A 24403-nucleotide genomic window follows, 5' to 3' on the forward strand; every position below is an offset into this window, starting at 1 on the left:
GTAATACAAATGCATAGCTACAAATTCCTCATACCCTCATCTTGCACATTTGCCTCCAGCACTACCTACCACATGCTTCACCAGTATACAAGCCTGCCCACCAAAAAGCACAACACTCTGCTGACACAGTAATTTCTCTTCTTGTAAGAAAGTTGTGAAAACTACCAGAACCTCCTTCTGGTTAACCATCTTGGTAATCCAAGTCAAAATTCAGTCAAAATTCCTTGACATTTTGAGTTGAAAAGTAAATTGAACACACCTGTCTCTCAGGATGCCGCTTAAAATTTTGGTTAGTAAACAAAGTGACTTTTTCCCTTGAATTCTTTTTCTTCTATGTATAACTGAGGAAACCCTGGTAACTTTCTGTGTGAAGAAGAGGCCCCACACTTACACAGGTAAGTACAGCTAAGTGCTCAAAACTAGACCTAATGAATTGACTGTGATTATGTTCCCTGTGGTTCTGGTGTCCCGCGAGCTTTCCTGTACTTGAGCTAAGGCAGAACTTTTGAGCGCATGAAAATGCCATAGAAGGAAAGGCATCCAGCACAAATTGATGTCTGGTGAAGTTTACCATGCTCTGTTGGAAGCTAGCACTATCCACAACCTCCTCCTTGCTGTAACACCACTGGCCTCTAGACCCCCGCAGTAACATTCCACTATTAAATATTCACAATGAGATGGGTGATACAGAAATGACAAAATTGGGAGAAATATTGCTAAATCTTCAGTAAGAATATGTGGTTTGTTTTAAGAAGAAGCATTAAACTGTAACGCCTTCTGCCTTGCACACTTGAGAGAGCCTTTAAAAGCTATATCGGCATTTTTTAGAAATATTATGAATCTAGGTTTAGAAATGCCACAAAATTCTATTTCTTCCTGGAAAAATATACCCAGAGAAGTAGGTTGCTCCTAATTGAATGATGTTTTCAGTATTTCTAGTACCTCCCCACACCCATTGTTTGCTTGACAGTTGCAATTACTGTTCTGAGTTTTTCTTTATCACACAATGCCAAGCAATGCTGGAGCAGGTCTGTGTGGATCACAGATGCTATAAACACAGCAAGTCAATCTGAGCCAGCAAAATCTAAACCCTGGCAGGGCCCGCATCTGATCAACAGTGGCATTACCATAATCTTCAACAAGTGCATTGTTTATTTAGAAAATCTCCCTCAATCCCTTAACAAATTAGTCTGGAAGCCACCATGAGGATTAACTTCATAAATTCTCCCTCAGATCACAATTACATCTGCTCAGATATCACCAGTGATAGACATTTGCACAAGTCATACCCAGCCTTTACTACTAATTGCATTTCCAGTTCTTTGACTTCTGTTGGGGTCTGTCTTTTCCAACCAAGTTACAAAACTCAGTACTCAGCTGGGGCAACCCTGCTCTGATGTGAGAGGTGCTCCCCAACACAAGGGGTAATATCTAATACTCATCTAAGAATTTAATTGCCAACCACTTTTCCTTACTGTTCAGATTAAGAAGTAAACGATACTGGATGGTGTCCTGGATACATGAGGGCAGTGTCTTTCACCCTGGGTCCAATGACTCGAAGTTATGCCTAGCTGGTGGCAGCTATGTGGCGATCCTCCAAGGAACTGGCAATCCCTATTCAGCTACAGGCATGTGCCTGCCTCATAAATCACCCACAGCGCTGGCAGCTTCCTTGGCAGGCTCAGCAGGGAGACCAAGAGCTGAGCAAACAAGGTGTTTGTGCTGGAATGGGAGCTTCCCACTCGAGGGGCAGCTCAGGGGAGGGGTGGTACGGGGAAGCCTGTGCTGAACCACTTCATGACGCTCCTGTTTGCCTGTTGGCCCTGGGGAAACAGGGTGGTGAGAACCCAGAACTTCTAACAAGAATTAGTTCCCTTTATAGGAAAGAAAGCAATTACCAGTGTCATGCATGTCTTTTGGTACAGCTGTCACAATCCAAGTTTCACTACAACGTTGATATCTATCTTTTTTTTTCCAAAGCCAAGTGGCAAAATCAATTGTCAGTCCTGAATACAGAATATATTTCCATAACAGATGAACTTGCCATCATCAGAGAGGGTCTATGTTTTCAGAAGGAAATGAGATAACATATCTGTCAGCTCCACAGGCACCTGGTACAGGGGCACGTGTGCTGTAGCCAGCAGGGTTTGTGCTTGTCTCTGCAGGAGACCGTCAGAGGTTGGTGTGCTCATCCCACCCTATTCAAAACAAAGGGCTACATTAACCTCTCCAACACAGATCGGCACTACTCCCACTGCCTCCGACTGCCTGTGCCATTTGTGCTTATGCCCTTGGATCAAAGGACACATCCTGCCTGCCCATGGCAGGGATCACAAGTGGCCACCAAGCTTCCAGTTGCCCACAACTGCACCAGTTCACCCTAACTTTTTAGGGTATCTGTCACCACCCCAGCGACTTGTGTCTGTGTGAAATATGGTCCTACCTGGGTCTTGGGTGGGAGAACAGATCTGAGTTTTTAAAAGGGAAGTTTCGCATATGCCTGTTTGCTCTGCCTCTGGTCACTGCAAGGCAGTTGTATCACATAAGATCCCAGAATCAAAACAGAGGCTCTAGTAAAACAAAGGCAGTGATGAGTCCTAGAGATTTGCTATAAACAAAATCCTAAAGGTACTTCTGCTAACGAGTGGCAGTCATAATGCACATAAGAGTAAGAGAAAATGCAGCGGTTGTACAAGACAACCCAAGAGCTTATGCTTGCTATGCAGTCAGCTGAAGCAGGTGTTGATATGAGCCAGGCATGCTCCAGCTGGACACATGACACATCTACTGTGAATTTGTGCCACCCTTGCTGCAGTGTACTGCCCCTCTACACCTGTTGGTGGGCCCTACTGACTGCTGCACATTCCCCATTCCTGCTTCCTGAGACTGCTGCTTCCCTGCTCATGACTCCCTTGGAAGCAAAATGGGTTCATTGGGTTGTCAAGTCTGTACATTTACCTGCCCTTTTCCTTTTGCTACACCAGAAGCTGCCATTGGACTAGGGATCTGGAAGGCTTCTGTGCAAAAAAGTCAACCAAAGAAACTGGCTGGTTTTTCTGCTTAATTCAGAAAATGGGGGGATGCTCCTCCTCCCTGATCCCAAAATACAAACAACACTCAACAAACTCAAAATCCATCAACCTTCTGTTTACATATCCAAGCTTGTCAGGAAAACAGTGTAGTTTTTATCTCAAGGCCTTTCCTCCTGTCCATTGTAGAAAGTCTTTATCCTGAAGCTGCTGAACACCAGCCTACTGCAAAGTGCTTATTTCTTGCTTAGTGTCGTGGTTTAACCCCAGCAAGCAGCTAAGCCTGGAGAACACACAGCTGCTTGCTCACTTTCCCCACAATAGGATGGAGGAGAGAATTGGAAGGGTAAAAGTGAGAAAACTTGTGGGTTGAGATAAAGATAATTTACGAGGTAAAGCAAAAGCTGTGCACACATGAAAGCAGAGCTCCATCATGTGTAACATTGACTTGGGAAGATGAATGCTATCACTGTAAACACCCACCCCTTCCCTCTTCTTCCCTTCAGTCACGGGATACCTCTGTGGTCCACTGGAGTCAGCTGTGTCCCCTCCCAACTATTTGTGCACCTCCAGCCTCCTTGCTGGTGGGGAAGCCTGAGGAGCAGAAAAGGCCAAGCAGTGCAAGCACTTCTCAGCAGTAATGAAAACTTTCCTGTCTTATCAGCACTGCTTTCAACACAAATCCAAAGCATAACCCGTACTAGCTACTGTGAAGAAAGTCAACTCTACCCCAGACAAAATCAGTACACTTGGGCATGACAAAAATTGCACATGGAGATAAAGAGTGTGTAGAGAGTGAAATGGGGTAGTTCAGAACAGACCTGCAGATGTTTTTTGTTTTATTTTAACAGTAAGAGCATTGACCGATACTATCTGCAGGTAATCTCTAAATTTATGCCTCTTTGAACATTTATATTTACAGAGCTTCCATATGGCGTTCCTCTTTCTGACCACCATATTGCCTGACTAGCTACAGAAACAGCATCAAGTGAAGCCCTGACCTGGCCTGGGGTTGCTTTTTCCTTCCTGACTTTTCCTCCATGACCCTGCTCTTACATTTCATCTCAAGTCCCAGGCAAGTGCAGATGGGACCTGTTCCTCTGTTGCAAACAGCTTCATCCCAAGTCTACTTGAGCTGGCAGCAGTCCCAAACCCACATCATCCTGAAGACCCTCAGCTGCCCGTAGCTCTGTCTGGAGCACAGCAAGGCACACAAGCTGTGTCCAGCAGTGCTGGAGAGCCACCACTCAGGTCACACAAGCAACTGGGGCTCACTGAGGTCTCCCAGATACGGAGCTGTTTTTGCCCAGACACAGTGCTACCCCTGGCATCAACAGCCACTCTGTGGGCACTACTAGTGATCCACAGTATGGAGGATTTGTGGATGCAGACTTCAAAAAATAAAGTCTGCTGGCGCCACAGCACAGCTGTACGGGCACGGGTAAATAACCCTTCAGGATCAGCTTTGGCCGAGGAACCCACAGGCGAGGGAGAAAGCCGCCTTCCCGCCCACTCACTCGCCAGAAGAGCAAGCACAAGGGGAGAGCTGCAGCAGGCACCTGAGGTATGGAAAACAAATTACAATGTGGGACTTGGCACTGAAATAGAGGGTGTTTTGGCACCTGGAAACAGCTTTCAACCAGTGGATGAGGGATAAAACTCCCTGGGAAGGGAAAGTACTGGCAAATTCTAGTGCATGAGTGGGCTGAGAGCTAAATCTCTACAGTATTAGCTCAGTCTTCGGTGTTACTCAAGCCACAGCTTGCCCCAGATGAAGGCCAGTTAACTCAGGAGAAACCACCACTCACCACAGGCAGGAGATTTTTGAATGCATAAGTGAGTTTAATTGAGAGCAGTGCACCTCCTGTACTTTGAATTCACAACACACCAAAGATCTACCCTAAGCAGTCCTCATTTCTTTCAAGTTTATCTCTAACAGAAGAATTTGCCTGTTTTCTCCAGTAGTTGTCTTCAGGCTAAATGCAGGTCTGGGTTCTGCTGGGTGGGAAGTGTACAGGGATAGAACCACTCTGAAAGAGTGGGCTACTCCTAAAACAGTCAAGTATCTGAAACAACAACCATGGTACTCTTCAGTCTGAAGACATATAAGGAATGAGTGAAAGAACAGTAGCTTACTATTGATTAGCAGGTATGAGAAGAAAGCTTATCCTGGTTATGGAAAAAGAGTAATATTTGTCCTGAATATCTCATCCTAGGAGACTGCAGGCTCAAGAGAACAGCATAGTGGAGATACTCTCCAGGGCACCCATCATTTTATACCTCTTCACCATGGAAGAGGATCCCACGCACACATACTGCCTGGTCTTACAATTGTTACTTTTGTGAGTCATTCAGGGCTTTGTTCATCCTAACCCCCAGAATTACTGCACTGCGCATCAGACACTCAGTGACAGCTTGTTTCTCTCTGCTCTTCTCAGGTTTTCTGTCATTGAGGTAAAATTATCCTGTGCTCCCTTAAGCAGATGCAGAAGGACCTTCTGCCTACAGAACAGTAACGTCTTTAAGCAACTTTGATGTCATACATGTATAAGTAACACATAAGATACGAAGCACATAAATATACATGTACATGCCCTCTATAATTAAAGGAACATGTCCATACGCAAAACATTTTTATGTTGTGCCAAATGATGAATTTTACCCTGAGGTAAAGTCAGGTAAAGCATTAACATAAGTTTGATGGTATATCTCAAATTCTGAACAAAAACTGCCTTTCTATCAGAAGTTTGGGAGAATGGCTTGAAGTTTTCACTTAATTAAAATCACTACTCACTACTGGGCTCAGTAAAGTCTTCTGTCCCAATCACCACCTGCAATCATACGTGATCCTGTATGTGCAGTGAATGACAAATAGTTCGTGCGATATCACTGATACTGAGTGTCATTACTATCAAACATGGTTTTGCTCCTATTCCAAATAAGTATGGCTAAACCTACTGACAGTCACTCATGCTGGCAGGCTCAGGAGAGCCAAAGGGTGAGGACCAAACTCCATCAGAGACTGACTATAATCTCATTGTGTAGAAAGGAAGTACATTTATGAGGCAGATAGGGCAACTCACATTGTTATCACATCAGCTATTCTGTGAACAAGCAGCAGGTTGTTTCTGCTACTTTTTAACAGTTTTATTTGTCAGGCTGAATCTTCCCCTTCTCCCATGTTTTCTTACAAAATAGTTTTAAAAATCCAATTTCCCCTAAATTTCTTATCAATATATATATATACTTCTTCAGAAAGCAGGTCACACACAGGTCACCCTTAATTCAATACCTCCCTTTGATTTTAATGGGTGCAAGATCAGGATCCCAGAAAGTAATGCATTTGAGCTATCAGAGTCAGTGAATAGCTTTCCTCCCTGTCTTCCCCATGCTGACAGCAAACATCTATAATGGCAAGTAACAGGTAAACTGATACTTTGCTATTAGGAAGCTGACAGACCTCTAATATATAACTGAAGCCCCATGAGGAGAGGCTGAGGGAGCTGGGGTTGTTTAGTCTGGAGAAGAGAAGGCTCAGGGGAGACCTCATCACTCTATACAGCTACTTGAAAGGAGGTTGTAGCCAGGTGGGCATCGGTCTCTTCTCCCAGACAACCGGCAGTAGGACAAGTGGGTAGGGTATTAAGCTCTGTCAGGGGAGGTTTAGGTTGAATATCAGGAAGAAATTTTTTACAGAGAGAGTGATCAAACATTGGAATGGGTTGCCCAGGTAGGTGGTGGATTCACTGTCCCTGGAGGTTTTTAAGATGAGACTGGATGTGGCACTGAGTGCCATGGTGTAGTAACCACGGCAGTGTTGGACCAAGGGTAAGACTTGATCTCAGAGGTCTTTTCCAACCCGGTTGATTCTATGATTCTATGAATTAGAGAATGATTATAAAACACTCCTAGTTCACTTCTGGTCTCTTATAACTTCCGATTCTTTCCCCTTGGTGTTTTCCCTTCCAGAAATTCAACACAGAGCCAACACTTAGAACAAGTTCCCTGTGCTTTCCTTAGGCACTTCCACTGAAACCAAGTGTGTCAGCTTGTGTACTCCAATACAGGGGAGCATCCATTTCCATCACTACACAGTAAATGAAATGCCATTGCTTCTCTGTCTCCTCTACTATAATCCGTTTCCTTACTGAAATGTTTTACAGTGCTGGCACATACCAGGATTTGTAAGAATGCATCAAATACTTGAGCTGACAGAGAACTGGTTTGATGCCTCTCTGCAAACACAGTGAAGCAAAGCTGGCTCTGGACTCACCTTTTACTGATGAGGCTCCAGTGTTTGTCCCTAAGCAGCAGGGAACCTTCGTGATATGCAATAAAGTCTAAACCAGCATTTTTCAACAACACTAAAGATAAACATTACCAAGCACATCGCTTCTGAGTTGAGTACAGAAAATAATTTACAGGAGTCACTTCCATATTTAGTTCTTGTTTCATTATGGTTATTACTGAACTGAATTTGTGCAGGGTGACTTCACACATCACCAGGATGCTGCAGAACTCTGTGCATTAAGAAAATAGCTGCTGCTGAAGTTTCCCACCAGAGTTGACCCCTGCATCCAAGTCATCCAATTCTAGATGGCCAGCCAAATACTGTCCATGGAGCTGCAGGTGCCAAAATCTGCTCAACAGTTGCTCATATCTGACCATGATCAACTCAGGTTGCAGGAACAGCTTTCAGAGCTGTGAAAAATTTGCTTTTGACTGAAGTGATTATGTATCAAAGCCTGTTAGCCATTCTCCTCAAAAACTAATGACGAAAAATTAACCTGGGCTGTGATGAAATCTAATACTTCACAGGCGAATTACACCGTTATCTGAAAGCTCCAAAGAAGATGGAACTCTTTCTTTTTTTTTTTTTTTTTTTTTTTTTTTTTTTTTTTTTTTGCTAGATGCTATACAAATGCAGAAAGAAGAAAATAAACTGAAGAGTTTCTAGCTTAGTTTTAAATAAGATACTTCAAAGAAGCTTTACAAATAAAGGAACTAAGAAAGAAGGAAGAAGCCACCTGATTCCAAACACTTGCTGTGAGCAAAACAGGAAATTTTTGAATTGCCTTTTATTTCAACCCACACTACCATGTCTCACTTTCTAAGGCAGGAGGAAAGGCTCCACCTCGAAGAAACCTGTCCCTGCCCGAGGACACGATGGTGGGTAGGAAGAGGACAAGCACAACTGCAATAACCCCAGCAGCAGGAGAAGCAGCCTGGCATCATGCAGCTACAGGACTGTGAATAATAATAATAAAAATTCAGAAAGTCTTTATGGCTTTTGCTGTGCAAAATAAGCACAGAACTGACACAAGAAGGGACTGATGAATGGATAGACAAAGGTAATCATATTTATTAAATAACGAAAATCTGCTGATGTAGCAAAAGGCAGACGGAGAGAGATGAAACTCAACAAAACTCAGGGGTAAGAAAACACAGGAATAAATAACTCCTTAAGGAGTTACTTTGTGCAAGACAGACAAATAAATAAAATGGATCTCTATGAGTATGTGGGATGATGATTATGCATTTCCCACGAACAATATCTGGAAGAGATGTCTAAAAAGGAGCAAAGACCAGAAGCCCACCAGGCAAGCAGCAGAAAGGAAGAAGGGGCAAAGAGTCCCACAGGGATACTGGTGGAGGTAGCCCCTGTAGCCCCTGGGTGCTGCTGCAAAAGCATGCCAGAGAGAGACAGGCAGACAGGAGGGAGGAGAGTCCAGAAGGGGCTGGAAGTGGGGATCAAACATGAGCTGGAGACAGGGAGGAGGGAGGGAACTCAGGGGAGCTCTGCCTGCTCAGGAAGGTTGCACAGTTTCTAAGCAGAGCAAAGGGGCTGCATAGTGACAGGATGATGACCTGATAATGTGGTAGGATTTTAGAAAGAGCGGAAGGATGCGGTACCTGCAAAATAATATGCATGTATGATTTAAGCAAACTCATGAGTTTTTGTACTCTGTTATTCAAACATCTCAGTTGCATCAAGTTTAGACACAGCATCCCATTTATCTTGGCACAACTCAAATCCCTAAATTATCTGTCTCTTCAGCCTCCTCATAAGAACTTCACTTCGAGCTTTGTTAAAACATGAAGTAGCCAAGAAACTGTTTTACAAACAAATACCAGCCTAGGCAAAGGTCTAACCCTGGGGCAGGGTGTGAGGGAAGCCCGGTAGGCAGGACTGCAGAGCCGCCTCCAGCTGCCACTGCCCTGTGGCACCCACTCCTTCTTTCACTACTGGAAAGCTGGTGCAACACATGCAATTCTCAGCTATGCTGGGAAGTCCTGAGAGCATGATAAATATGTACTGGTTAGAATATCTTGTGCCATTGACTCAATATTGTGAGCTCCCCTCTCCAGCCCAAATTTAACCATTCTGGAATAAATACTGCTAAGGGGAAGGTGATGACCTCGGCCTTTCACACAGACAGCAAAGGGCACAGTGCTGCTTTCCACACAGTGACCCTGCTTTTCATCACTTTCATGTCATGTGAGTGGCAAAGGCAGCTAAGTCAGAGGTGTTTCCTGGTGTTTCCCTCTGCTCTCCCTCTCTGCCCTGAGTTTCCTCCCATTCAGTGGAGACTGGCTCATTTTGCTTTGAAAAACTGGGGCAGAAGAAGAAAATGGTGACAGGGAGCACGTGCTAGCAATGAGAAAACACAAGCTGCTAACATGGCTCACCCACCAGTCTGAAACACTGGAAGCCCTGAAAATGAGACAGGGGTTTATTTTTAACATCTGTGTCAGATCTCTTTGCCTTTTAAAGAGTGTTGTGGGGCTGCTCGGGCCCCTTATCTGCTCAGTGGCACTTCAGTGAGCTGTTCCAGTGGCTGTCTCTGCAGCAGTGCCTAGGAGCCTGAAAGATGGAGTGTCCCCCCACCACCTCACCTCAGCAAGTGCCGTTCACTCTGGTAAAGTGATCCACTAAGAAATACATAGACAAGGAAACATAGCATGTTGCAGATTGTAAGGAAGAGCCTCACAATGTCCACAGATGCATGACAACACATAGAATTTCACTTCTATTTCTTTGGGCTCAAGAGAAAATTAAGTATATTAAGCATAAAACTTATAAAGTAAGCTTTAAACTAAAAAAGTAATAAAAAAGGTTTTTATTTCCTCAATGAAATATCCTTAGGCTAGGAGATCCTACCTAGGAGTCAAAAGAAAATTTTAATCCTCCCATTCAAACTGCCACACAAATTGTGATGAAAGGATGCAGCACTGGGAAATAAAGAACTTGCTGATCATATTAATCCTTCATCTTCCATTCAGCTTCCTGCACCAGTATCCTGTTTCCTTTCTAACAGCCAACAATGCTCCTCTATTTCCTTATGTGATCCTCCATAATGCTATCATGTCAGACTTAAAAGCAACACTTCTCAGTTACTAAATGGATCTTCTAATTTTTGTTTAAGATTCTAGAAGAGCTCTGACATCTACCTGCAAATAGTGTCACCATACACCCTAAAAGCCTGTTTCCTGGTTCATCATGGAATGGCTGCTTTGCACAGAGACCCTGCAATCCTTTTGGTTCAGTCAGACTGAACCCACTCTTGACAGGACCACGGGCGCACCTGTGGGACAGAGACCCTAGAGCCCACCGCTGAGTGCCATGGACTGCAACAACACTGTTTGCATTTCTATTGTGCATATTCTTATATAGCAGACAAAAGAATTACTTAGTAAGAGAGTGCTTTACTACTGAAAGGTGTCAACCATTATATAACCACATTTTCCAAAACAGAGAAGCTAGTGCAAGCTAAACTTGTCATTTTACTCAAGAAAGGACAGCTACAGTGAAGAATTTTGCTTTGCTTCAGAAAATTCTACAGTACTGGTTTGTAGTTAACTACTGTGAAGGTTCCTGCATAGTACAATTCTTTACTAGATCAAATCAGTGAAGCAGTTTTTTTAGACACACTGACACTTGTGAAGGTTTAAAGAACTCAAAACTAAAATAGTTCCAAGTGCCTGAGGGTTCCCCTGGTAGTACTTCTGGAAAGGACATACTAGGTCAGAAGCCCTCAAAGGGCCTTTTTGTCTCAGGCAAAGTGGGCAAGACCAGTATCATTTGTGCAGAGCTGTACCAGTGTGCCTGGTTAAATAAATAAAATTCAGGTCACCTGCATACATCAACTCAGGGCTAGATGACCCACGCCTCTATTACTTTACAACTAACACAGTTATCACCAACACAATTAGTCTTACCTTATTGTAGTACTGCACCTGAACCGAGTGCCACTGCCCATCGCTGACCCCTCCCGGAATGAGCGGTGCCACTGTAGTGGTTGTCTCCCCTGGAAAAACAGGAAACAAATAAGTCACCGTCACTGCAAGAAACACAGAGAGACTCTTGTTGGGTGCAAGATGCAGCCACCTTGCTTCATCATGGAGGAATTTGGGGTTTTGTCCCCCAAGACAGTAAACATCCCCAATATCACAGAGCTATTCTGGTGCACAAATACCAGCTTCTGCAACATTTGAGTGAATGATGTTACTTCTTATCATGCTTCTGCAGAGCACAGTAGCAGATCCATAGGCAGATATAGCTGTTGATAAAAAATGTACATGAATTTTTCTGCATTTCTGCCCAAAGCACCACTTTGAGGTTTGTTTAAAATGATGAGCACTGTGATGGGATCTTTTGTCAAGGAAGGGAGGCCTACTCTTTCACAGAGCTGCAAAAGTGAAATCCAAAAGTACTCTAATATAAAACTTGGTCCCAGCAAAATTTTACCAGTGATTAATGAAATTATTGTCAGCCTTTCTGTATTTAAATCTGAAAGCAAGTCTTTGCCATTGTAAGTGGAAAGCTGAAGCTTTTAAGCCAGGACTGAGTCAGCAGAGCCAACTCAGTAACCAGGCATATCTGTTTCGAGGTAGCAGCAAAATAAACATTCATGTTGAAAGTACACAATAGGCCTGGCACGGAGAAGGGATTGCTAGCTTTCAACTTTTCTTTTTTTTTTTTCTGTTTCTTTGGTGTTGTTTTGTTGGTGTTTTTTTTTTTTACGTTAAAACATTCTACATAATAAACAATGGGAAAAGTACCTCCCCTCTGTAAGCTAACAAAGTTCATAGTATCGTTGAGCTTAAAATGTACTTTCTCTCTCTTTGCAACAAATACCTGTGTGAAGTGTTACTCCTGCGTCCCCTACTCTCCTTTAACTCCCATCCTAAATATTGCTGTTATTTAAACATTTTCTGCTTAGCATGTATGACATCCTGCTGTGATGGATTTTGTAATTTAGTGATAAAAAATCTGTGCTAATAATCACGCTTTTTATTCAGCTATCAAGTTTCTGCATAAGGAAGTTCACCATTCTGCAATCCTTTTGCTTTGCTTTCTGAGAAAAAGTTGTTGCGACAGGTAAAACAGTCAGATTAGGTGTCCAAAACTTGTATTGTTCATTAAAAGCCACTTAAAACTATAAAACATAAACCATTCTCCTTCCAAAGAAAATACCATTTGTAACATACAGGACCAGACCTGTTCTCAGGTGCAGCAGTACAAATCTAAATTTAGTTTCATGTATTTTAAAGGAGTTGCTCCGCATTTAAATGCATATAAGTGCAAGCAGAATTTATTTTTTTTCCCCATTCATCCTCAGGGTACCTTCCAAGCAATTTCGTTCAAGTTTGGACACGTGGAGCAGAGCTAAAGAAGAAAGCACATCTCTCTGACTGCAGCATGTTCTTTCATTACACTAATCCATTCAAAAACCTGCCTTAAAATCTAATTTGGACAACTCCAAGGTAATAAATGGGAAATGAAACCAGATACTTTCAACCCAAAGGGCCCAAATATGCACTTAAGCATTACTGGTAAATCAATGGGGTCACACAGGATTTACCATGGGGTCTGAGGGAAGCAGCCAACACTGTTGATGAGTGTGCAACACCTACGTGGACTGTGCCTTTGCTTATATGGCTTTACCGCTTGCAGTATCTCACTCTCCACAAAAATAAAACAGGAATTGACTCGAGCCCGCATGTCTATCCTGAATGCAGATAATGGGAAATAGCAGGATTATTTCCCGAATTACATGCCAGTCCAGAGGCACAAACATCTCACTTGATCTATATCTTACTCCACTTGACTTACAGGACAACAACCCTTCTCAGATACTTGTTTCTGTCTCAATGGAAAAATACCCTACACCTGTGACAACTAGAGGTTGTCTGCACTGCTGAGCTTTCAAAAGTCACCAAAACCTGGCCACTGAATGCACAGGTATGTTTCTGGATAGTAGCAGGAATGCAAGTAGTCCGCTGAGAGGGACTTCAATTTACTGACATCCTGGGAATGAGTCCTGATGGCTTCAATGAACTTTGACCACACTGCACAGCAGCATGCTACCAGCTTCCCTGATATCCCTCGTCATGGCAATTAGCACAGCTGAGCCTGAAGTTTTGGATGAAACTTGGGCTTTTTTAACTTGAGAAGCAGCCCTCTGTTCAGGCTGGAATTGTCAGGGTTTGCTCTGATCACACTTTCGTCAGGAAAAACTTGGTTGCCGCCAAGGCTTGTTTTCTGGAGAAAATCTCTACCCTGGGAGAATGCCATGGTGACAGGGATATGTGCCACCCTGAGCTTTGCTTGTTGGCCTTACCCTCTCTCTTCTCCTACAAGCACTGGAAGACACTGGCTTAGTCCGAGTGCATAAACACAGCGAATGCCAAAGCCTCCATTTCTTGTTTCCAAGCCCATCACAGCAATGAGCAGGCAGCTAAGTTCTCCTAAATTTGTTGTTGTTTATGACCTCTTCTCAGAGGAGGTCTTTCTGCAGTGCAGAAGTGCATTCCAGCAACAGCAGTGCTCCTCACAAATCCCTAATGAATGGCAGGCAGTTTTCACTTTGCTAGCTTTTCCTTTGGCTTGTGTGGATTCTTTAGATAACATTTATGCACCTACGTTTCATTGATGGTGTAGTGTAAAAATGCATACAACATTTATCAGAGTGTGATAAAATGAAGTCTCATTTAAGCAAACATTGGCTTGGAGGCCAACATTCAGGCTAGTGCCAATCTTTTATAGTAGTCATAAACTCTGCCTTTTATAACTGATATGTTGACAAGCTCCTGCCTACGACAGCAAATGTAACCACCACAAACCGCTACAATCTGGAGTACTTCACAACACCTGGCATCAGTTGCTCACTGTGCAATATCAGCCAGTAAATTAATGAGGCAGCAAATGATCATATAAAATCAACGAAGTGCATTTCCAAATGGCTTGAGAGGATCTCCTGACCACAAGCAGAAATGCTCAACTCAAGCAAGACCTCACCCGCAGAGAAGGTGAGCTGGATCTGCTCCTCAATAATCTCCAAGGCAATGAAGTCGTGCTTCTCATTGAAACGCCCATTGTAGAGGAGGAGAGCATTCCTCTCCCTGGTTGCAAACCTAGAACACAGAGATGTGGGGTGAGTTCATGCTCTTATGGATTAAAGACCGACGGTCAAGTCACCCAGGAGAAAGACAGCATTGTGTTCAGCAGATAAATGAGCCTTTGAATATCTCTTCAGACAGAAAATTGTAAAATTGAGGAGTCAGCCACAGGATAAGTCTACTCTTTCACAGTCAACAAGGCAAGCAAGATGGAAATTAGAGAAATCTACTCTTCAGAGATCTGCTATGGATGCTGACCCTCACAAGGGCTAAAATTAGGCAGACACAAGATGCAGTGTCAGTATCTGACCCTCGACAAACAGTAGCACTTACTACACTCTGCAAACAGTCCAAAAGCTAGAAAGCATTTTCACATCAAAGGAGGGATACTTGCTGACTGCTTGCTGTCTACAGGGTACAAGGAGAGTCATCAACTGATTAAAAAAACCTGATGGGGAGGCAAGGGAAAAGAAAGATAAGAGTTGCTTTAATAACACCATGTAGACAATCAGGGTTCATCAATCAACAGGTCAGCCAATTGGAGGAGGGAGAATAAACACTTAAATGATTCCACTAGATCAGCACAAATGGGTGGGTTTTGGTTTTATTTTTCTTATGCTTCAAATATGGGATGTATCACACCTTTCTTGCAGAAAAAGGGCCAACCCCACTTTTAAAAAGGTCTGATTGGTTTTTTTTTGTCAGCGCAGAACATTTTTTTGCAAATTTCTGTATGTCGTATAATTTTTAATTGAATCCTTATATCTCTGGAGAGCTGCACACAGCTTTCATCTACTTAGAAATGCAAAAAATATTATTACACTTTACATAAACATTTTAACAAAGATTAATATTAGATAAAGAGAGAAAAAGAGAGAAACCATGGGAATTTCTTGTGTTTCCCAATGGCAGTGCAATCTGATTTTTTATCTTGAACTTCAGGAAATATGTCTCGATTTAAATTAACCCACTTTTCCTACAAATGAATCAAATGCTGAGCACAGCTAATGAAAACTGTCTTCCATGGAGAGAGGAAATTACTCTTATACCTGTCATGTCCCATCTACTAGCAAGACTCTCATATGATGCAACAAAACATGCATTCAGAGAATGTGAAAGAAGCAGTATTTTAGAATATCAGGGTATCTGAAACAAAAAGTTTCAAAACCAAAGAATATTTTTTAACAAAAGCTGTTTGTCAGATGTGTATGTTGCGGATCACATTGAGTAGAGACTTTTCAGAATCTGAGCTACATGGAAATGGGAAATTTTATTTATAGATTTTTTTAATATTTTTGAAGGGCAATTGATTGTTCTGGTTCAAAAAACAGAAGTCAAAATTTTGACATTTCCAGTAAAATACAAATTTCAAAGAATATGTGTTACAGTCCATCAAAATATTATATGATTGTTTTGATTACTTTCAATCAGTTTTGCTAGACATATTTATTTCTAAATTGTTTAACGTAATATAAAATAATATTACGCAAGTAAAAGGCAAACTAAATTAATTATGACAATACCATTGAAATATTTCAGTATTGCCAAAACATGGATTTAGTTTTCACTTTTCACCATCAAACATTTCATCCCAAGGAATACAGTCCCTGTAAAACATTTCCCAAGACTATATTTTTTCAGGGATAACTGCTCCATTAAAATATTTTGATCAGATCTGTCCAGAATACATATGAGCAAAGGAAATGGGAATAATATTATTCTTATAATTGGGAATAATATGCTTCTTCAGTGGGCAGAAAGACTTAATTTGATTAGCAAAAACAGGAACCTTAGTTCTGTTTGAATATATTTTTCTCATATGATTACAATTCTCTATCATAATTTTAAGTATGAAACTATTGTTTATTAAGCTATTAAATTATTGAGCTATTTTGTATATTTCTTTACTCTGTGCTTACTTTCATCTTTTGTACTATACTTCTTGTTAAACCACTACAGCCTTCGAACTTGTTTGGTTATCACTAACTGTGGGAAAGATACTGTTTTTAATAGAAGAGATATTTTTAATCTCATGACATAGGAAAGAAAGACACTTCCTTAGAGAGAATTTTGAATAAATAATGAGAAAAACTCCCCACTGGGAGTGTCTCTTGGAGGGAAGGAGTAGTAAGTGTTGAAATAAGCAAGGAAGATGTACAATGTTGGGAGCAGAAAGACATGCCTGGTCAGTAACATAAATACTTTAAAAAAACCCCAAAATGCCACGTTTTAATTACAGGACTGAATAATGCAAACATCCTGCTCTTTGCCAGGAACGGGTCATGAGTCAGTTGACGCTGAAGGAAGTTAGACACTTTGGGATTTTACCAGTGTTCCCAAATCACAAAATATATAATGGCAAATCATCATCTAGTCAAACTGCTAATTCTTGCTTATCCTCACATAATGTTTTCCACTTACACTGAATGATAATAAAAGCCAAAGAGGTAGTGAGTGTAAATAAAAGTGTACTTGGTATGTAAAGCTAAATGTGTTGCTATTCTAGACAGTGTGGGATGAACCCTGTGATTGTCTAGACTTTTAATCATACTCAGTGGACTAAATGGTGTTTAGCTCATGACTAAATGTGCCATCGTGGTTCTAAAGACGGTAAAGAAACCCTGGTGTAAGCCCTACCTTGGTATAGTAGTTTGCTATTTCTCAATAACCTCTACACAGAGCATTTGAGTCACTTTAACTTGAAGTACCCTGAACGTCAAAGATCTCTTCCTGAAAGCCTGAAAAATGACACCTCACGGCTGAGGGGACAAGTCAAGGGTAGTGGAGGCAATCCATGCTGGCAGCTAGCCCAGACCGCTCCTTTGTTTGCACTCACTGTAGGGTCTGACAAGCCCAACAGAGCCTTTTGCTCCTCAGTTTTTCCGTGTACTTAGCTCTGATGCTCTAAAATAATCTTCACGGGCACAACTCTCCCTTGCCTTGGCTCATGTGCAAACCATTCCTGATTTAACCAAAATATCAAGATCCCATAAAGTTCCAGGTTTCAGGATTAATGCAGAAAAAAGATAAAATGATAGAATCATAAAATGATAGACTGGTTAGGGTTGGAAGGGACCTTAAAGACCGTCTAGTTTCATCCAGGTGTCTCTGAGCAGGGACACCTTCCACTAGGCCAGGTTACTCAAAGTCTAATCCAACCTAGACTTGAATGCTTCCAGGAATAGGGTATTACTTACCTACATTAAAAGAAGCATTACATGGGGAATCTATCTGGCATATTAGTTCAGGAAAGTAAATCATGCTAAAGGACAGTACTGGAAAATATGCTGGAAAGAAGCGGCCTGACAGATGTAAAACAGATGTAAAATGAGTGGGTGGTGGATGGGACACATACCTGAAGGTGTCCTCCTTGAGCACTTAACTTTCTCTGGACAGACACACAAACACGTCTGTCCTTGCAGCTGCTGTTGTACCTCTTAACAAATCCCTGGCCCTGCCCTTTGGGGTCAGGACTAACACATTTTGTGCTGTTTACTCACAGTCAACTGAGAGGGAAAACCAAAGGTCAATCCTGACCAGCTAAACCATGGGAAAGCTGCAAACCCACTCCCTCCCGAGAGAAGGGGCATGTGTGCACATGGAGCTCTGGCTCCACACCAGGCAAGCCCTATGCCTGACTCAAGAAGTCTTCTCCAGAAGAGGGATTTTTCTCAGGGGAGGGAGAGCCCTAGGCCACGCAGTGTGGTTGGTATCATTGCTCCCCTTTCCCTCCCTGAGCACCTCCAGGGGAAAAGTCACAGACAGGCCGGAAGAAGACTGCCCAGTATGGGGATACAGGGCAGATGGGATGGGGATGACACTGCTCGTGACTGGCAGCCAGGATGGGACCAGAAGCAGGACTTGAGTGTGAAGGTTGGGAGTAGCAAGTTGAGGAGATGGACCAGTTGCGGTTGTCACAAGCCAAAAGCTGGAAACCAACCAAGAGCAAGGAGCTCAGGAGGACCATCCTGTGCTCAGCCATGACCTGACATGCCCAGGTTCTCTCACAGGCTGGAAGCAGAAGACAGAAAGAGCACTCTCAAGCAAATAGCACAAATGGATTGGCTCTGCAGCCAGTCTGAAGGTCAGGAGGCCCAATTAGGAAAAGAGTCAAACCCAACACACACCTCAGCACTTCTGCAGCTGAGGGCTGCTGAGAGCTGGCCAGGGAGGTCCTGATGTCCCCTCTCCCCGCCCCATAGAACTGAATTACAACAGGGAAAGCTGTGAGTCAGAAAGTCAGCAGCATCCTCAGCAGGGTAGAAATAAAATGCTTTCAAATAACATGCCTGTGCTCTGCTCGCAGGAGTCGCTGTCAGAAATGCCCCAAGTGACCTTCACAGGTAGGCCTTCGGAGGGTGGCAGTGTGCAACAAACAGCCCCAAGCTCAAGCGAGAAGCCACCAACCACAGAACCCTTCCCCACGAGGACTTACATGAGGGAGACGGTGAAGTGGAAGCGCTGCCGCAGCCCCTTGAAGGTGATGAAAGACTGGGGGGGGAAGCTCCTGGTGGTCATCTCGCAGTAGGGCCGCTCGTACTCGCCGGGGGGGCACTCACACTTGAAGCCCCCAATCAGCAGGTTCACGCAGGTTCCTCCATTCTTACACACCCCTGGAGCACAGCGGCCCGAGCGCGCATTCACCTCGCAGTACTCTCCTGCAAGGGGAGAGAAAAACATCAGGGAAGGTGACACCTCACCCCAGCAACAAGCTGTGACATTCAGCTATCCAAGTGGTTCTGCTACAGGTTAAGCTTCTTCCAAACTCCTGCACTGACCCCTCCTGCAACTGAGGTACAAGACTGTCATTGATGGGGGGTAAGGATGCCACATCCTCTTTCAAGCATGAATTTTCAGTGGTGTGCAGGATATGATTTGCTGAGCAATCCTCTTGCAAATACCTAACACTGGCTTTGGTTTTCAGATTCCTTGGCTGCTTCCTAACTGGGTAACAAATATAAAACTGGTGACAATCAGCTCTTAATGGAAGGGGATAAAAAAACCCTACACATTCCCTGTCAACCAAAATTTATGTAAATAGTTTTGGTGTTTCACTATGGTTGGAAATTTTGTAAATAGATAAATGTTTGTACCTCACCTTCAATGGAATTTGGCTTTGCTGCCCATGGCAGAGGCAGGGTATAGCTGACCTCATGATGAAGCTCTCCAAACATTTGAAGCAAGAATAAGCAGAATACAGACAACATATAGATTGCTTCTACCTTTTCCCACATATGCATTCTGAAGGTGAAGGCCATTTTCTGAACCCTTTGGAGATGGGCACATTAAATTTCCACAGAAGTTATGGATTCTGTGTGCCACTTGCTGAAGTTGTTTCCCCCTTAAATGCTTTGTCTTTATTAATCTTCAAAGTATGTATTATGATGTGTTAAATGCAATACTAAAGAATGAGGTGTCTTTCTTTGTACATATGCCATGGTTTTTTCCCCTCTGTTTGCCCAAAATCTGAGAATTAATCACAATTTTAAAAAAGTAATGTACAGAGGATATTCACTTTAAAAAATATGCTGCAGTTGGGACAAAAGCAGCTGCTGAATTAATCATTGTACAGAAAGCTAAACCCTCTATGTGAGTTAATTAGTTAACATTTATGTTTTGGCATGTGTCTTCCTAAGGTATAAAGCACGTTCACATCCTGCAAGTAAAACTGTTCAGAGAAACTGGAGGTGGCATATATAGTTGAATTTCACCCAGTAACAGTGTCTGACAAACAAACGTAGAGCAAAACAACTCAATACATCCAGCTGAAGGAATACACTACCAACAGCTCAGTGTTTGCATGATTATTCGCTATCAGATTATACAATTACATCGGGACAGGCTCTTTCCAGTGTTGCCCATCAACGGGACAAGGGGCAATGGGCACAGAGTGAAACACAGGAAGTTCTGAGTATGAGGAAAAACCTTCTTCCTTTGAGGGTGACAAAGCATGGGAACAGGCTGCCCAGAGACATTGTGGAGTCTCCTCTGAAGGTATTAAAAACCCATCTGGACAAGATCCTGTGCACCCTGTTCTAGGTGAACCTGTTTTAGCAGGGGGTTGGACTAGATGATGTCCAGAGGCCCCTTCCAACCCCAACCATTCTGTGATTCTGCTTCTGTGATTAATTCAAGCACAAATAAAACCGTGAAAATGCATTCCTGCAGGAAAGTAAAAGTAGCAGGAGCTGTGGGCAGTGACTCACAAACAAAGGCAAACTTAAACAGAAAATTTTGCTCCAGTTGCCGCCCCCACAGCCCTGCTCCCACAGGTTCCCACGCCAAAGCTGCCCACACTGGGTGGCACACTACAGCCAGCAGTACTGCTGCATCCAGACATGGATCTGCATCACTTTTCTGTTCCAGGCTGTAAACTGTGATGGCTTGCAGTTGATTTAGCCACTGCCCCAGGGGTAACAACCTCTGAGACAAGGTGAACTGGGCAGCCTGACTGTTTTGCTTCTCCAGCTTTGCTGCCTTTCTCGTCTCACATCCACATCAGATGCCTCTCAGACAGGTATGATTTAAGCTGGCAGAATGCAGGAGCAAACACAAGACTGCTATGATCAGCAGCCAGACAAATGCACACCCCATCCATGTTGGGCTCAGCTCCGAGGATGGACCTGCTCTGTGCATTACTCTGAAGTAATAAACCATAGAGCCTTGAGTTCAACTTACAGTCTGTACTTAGAGCTTTTCTGATTCAGCACTGATTTTCCCATATTCTCACTTTTACATTTTACATGAAACGCTGTGACAATTACTTGATAAATATCTTCCTGTTTCCAGTTGGTTAGAGAATGGTGCTAATAACACCAAGGTCATTGTTTGATCCCTATACAGGCCAGTCACTTAAGAGCTGGACTTGATGATCCTTGTGGTCCCTTCAAACTCAGAATATTCTATGACTCTATGATTTATCAGCTCTAAGTATCAGGCAAGATTACGTGAATACACTTTCCTTAATACTTTAAAATGCTCTACAATGTGTTTCTTTTGGGAAAAAAATTGTATACATCATCCAAGACAGAAAATTCCCTCAATGTATTGGATATGCAACACAAAGCACACACACAAATCAGATGCTTCAAAGGACACTACAAAAAACGCTTGCTGGTGATCCACTGCTTAAGCACAGCCAATCCTCTTTACACACATATCTTGTGTACCAAAACTCTCCAAAAAAAAGGAAAAATGCAAATTCCTATAGAAAGATTAAACACAGGTTTGTTGCTTAAAAAAAATAGTAGGATATTTTGTGAAATAACTCTCCAATTCACAGAAGAATGTAATCTTCAGGGCCTTCTGAGAACAGAATGATTTATTTTGTAAAAGCAAATAACATGCAGGCTTGAATACACACAGAGAAAAAGGAGTGTGCTAAAAGGAGAGATTCCTGGCATTGCAGCATGCTGTGGAAATGCCATGGCAATACAGAGGTGAAATATAAAAGCCTAAGTTGAAAGTCATTGATGGCTCTGTATTAATCCTCTAATATAACAAGAATGTATAGACCATTTGTTTAGATATCTATACAGGCATAAAACTATTTAAGAGAAAAGAAAGCTTACAGAAATATTCTATTGAATTATGTTTATTACAGTTTTTCATTACGGTGTTTAAAGATGTAATTCAAAAGAATATACTTCAACTTTAAATAAGATCCTTTGTCCTATATTCATTCAGCTATAGCATCATTGATGTCCCAGTTACTAAAATTATTCTGAATTCTCTTTAGTCTGTAATGTAAATGAGAACTGGATTTGATGCACATTCTTTGATGTTAAATTTTCATATTTTATGTGTATTTACCAAAATATATTAAAATAGTGGTTTTGAAATCTCTACAGTAAATCCAAGGCATCACTGTGCTTCAAGGCACAAAGGTTACCAAAAAACCTGATAAATCCGTAATTACCCTTTTTTCCAAAAGTGCCCAGAAAGACTTAAAGCATTTTTGCCTTTACAGAATAGCCATCTGAGCAAGAATTTGAAACAGTGCTTTGATCAGGATTGTCAACAGAAGGCACCTTTGTGTCGCTCTTGGGTTTGTCACTTCCAAGGGTGGCCACCTCCTCCCGGACACATCACTGTCCCATAGCTCTGCCCTGCAGGCACTTTGAGGCACAGCCTGAAAATCATCCTCAAAACTTGAACCAAAGCCTGCATGAACTTGAAGGAAGAGCTGGTTGCTGTCTGGAGCTGGGAGCCAGAAAGCCCTAAGGGAAGAGCTACTTGAGGAGCAGAAAAGGAAGGGAACTGCACCAGCCAGCCTTTGGGAATGAAAAGCTCTTGTGTGCCTCCTTGCAGCTGAAGGTCAGAGGGCTGGGATGCACCATCAGAAAGGATGTCTTACAGTTCAGTAGAAAAAAATACTACAGAAGAGGGAGAGCTGCTGTGCAGTGAGGGTCTGGAGGGGCTGGGGTGATAAAAGCACAGCCCAAATAGCCACTGGTCACAGCCTGGAGTCAGTCTGTGATGCTGGCTCAGCCCTCACCCAGGCCATGAAACTCCCCTTTGCCTCTCATTTCTTTGGCTAATACAATTTCTTTTTTCACACTGGTCTGCATTTTAGGAATCACTAACTAAACTAGTTACGGATCACAGCTCTGTGAAATCCAAGCAGCAGATGTGAAGCATCACCCCTCCAGCTGCTAAAGCTAAAGCATGCACTGTCAGATAACACGGGCCATGGCTGCCCGTTATCTGCTGGCAGATTCCTGGGCTTTGAAGAAGTTCCAGCCCTTGCCAGAAAATATTTTACTGTTACACGACAGTAGCTAATCTTATAGGCTCCCAATTAATACTGATGACTCTTAAAGCTTTTCCGCAGCCCTTTATGTAGTGCTTCCTGGTTTTAAAGCCCTTGAGATCACAATGCAATGGTTGCTTTTGATGCTGTGTCCTACTCAAGAACATCCTGTCTTTAATATATACCTATCCTCTTTGATTTTAGGACTAACTTTACAAAGATGTAATCATTAAATTTCTGTTATTAACTTCATGTAAGTAAGGACACCACAACATCAGAAGCAAGATAACAAGAACATGCAAAGCCAAAGTCTGGCTGGAAGATTTTGTCTTCCTCTGACCTATCCAAGTAAAGTAATGAGAGTTTAACTAATAAATAGTAAATAGTGATAAAAAAGGGAAAAGAAACACAAACTATCTTAAAAATCAGAAAATAATCTCACAATTGCAAATGCCTTGTGAGCTGAACATTGTGGGTTTCAAACAGCACACTGGTGTGCAGCAATGACCTGGGCTTTCAAGAAATCTGCCTGTGGTTTAGCTGGTGAGTTGCTTGACCTTACAACAATGTTTAACGTTTGAAAGCTTGCTGGAAACAATGTGATGGCATCCAAATAAATACAGAATTCCTCTATACATCAATTTTATGCAGTGTGTTTTCCCAATATCCTGGTTTAGGGACTAGTTCTCAAAATTTTGCACTATTCTCCAATTGTTTTCAACTGAAATACCATATTAAATACATATTTACATGAAGAAGCAGACCTGCTCTGATGCTCTTGGTTTTTTTTTTCCCAGTTTCCCTGCACACATGTTAATTTTTCACTATCTGTAATTGTTTGACTTGAATTGATTCTTTTCTCCTTTCCCTTATCCTGCCATTTGCTCTAGACACATAGTAATCTATATTAACATATTAATCTCTATGTTTACAGTTGCTTTACCAGAATTGAAAGCATTCTGAGAAGATGATTTAAGCAGTCCACCTAAAAAAAAAAGATATATTTTAAAGTAAAAAGGAAAATCAATAAGAATTAAGGAAAAAGGAGAAACAATAAGAAATAGGACAACTAAATTTTTCAAAGAATTCCCATTGACCTGTTGCCCTAATAAAGAACCAATTATCATTAAAAATGTATCTGCTATCTTGCACGTTATGGGAAAATCAATACTACTTTTCCTCTAGAAACTAAACCACTAGTACCCTTACTTGACAATTG

At 42.3% G+C, this 24403-nt stretch overlaps 1 protein-coding gene across 5 annotated transcripts in view; it reads right to left on the reverse strand.

Moving 5' to 3' along the window:
- The window catches only part of LOC114069684 (cadherin EGF LAG seven-pass G-type receptor 1-like), a 79464-nt gene extending 60211 nt beyond the window's left edge, over nucleotides 1-19253 (reverse strand). For 4 of the 5 annotated variants that reach the window (XM_027906646.1, XM_027906642.1, XM_027906644.1 and 1 more), the window contains exons 1-3: nucleotides 18868-19253; nucleotides 14332-14447; nucleotides 11250-11338 (exon numbers count right to left, since the gene is read on the reverse strand). In XM_027906646.1, the coding sequence (XP_027762447.1) occupies nucleotides 11250-11338; nucleotides 14332-14447; nucleotides 18868-19112 (450 nt within the window). In that variant the 5' untranslated portion in view covers nucleotides 19113-19253. The remainder of the gene's footprint in view (nucleotides 1-11249; nucleotides 11339-14331; nucleotides 14448-18867) is intronic. The other variant, XM_027906643.1, reaches the window with a different exon arrangement.
- Nucleotides 19254-24403: the final 5150 nt, after the last annotated feature.

This window comes from Empidonax traillii, unplaced genomic scaffold, assembly GCF_003031625.1.
Source record: "Empidonax traillii isolate 1590-97213 ecotype Southwest subspecies unplaced genomic scaffold, ASM303162v1 scaffold1333:size133863, whole genome shotgun sequence".
Lineage (NCBI taxonomy): Eukaryota > Metazoa > Chordata > Aves > Passeriformes > Tyrannidae > Empidonax > Empidonax traillii.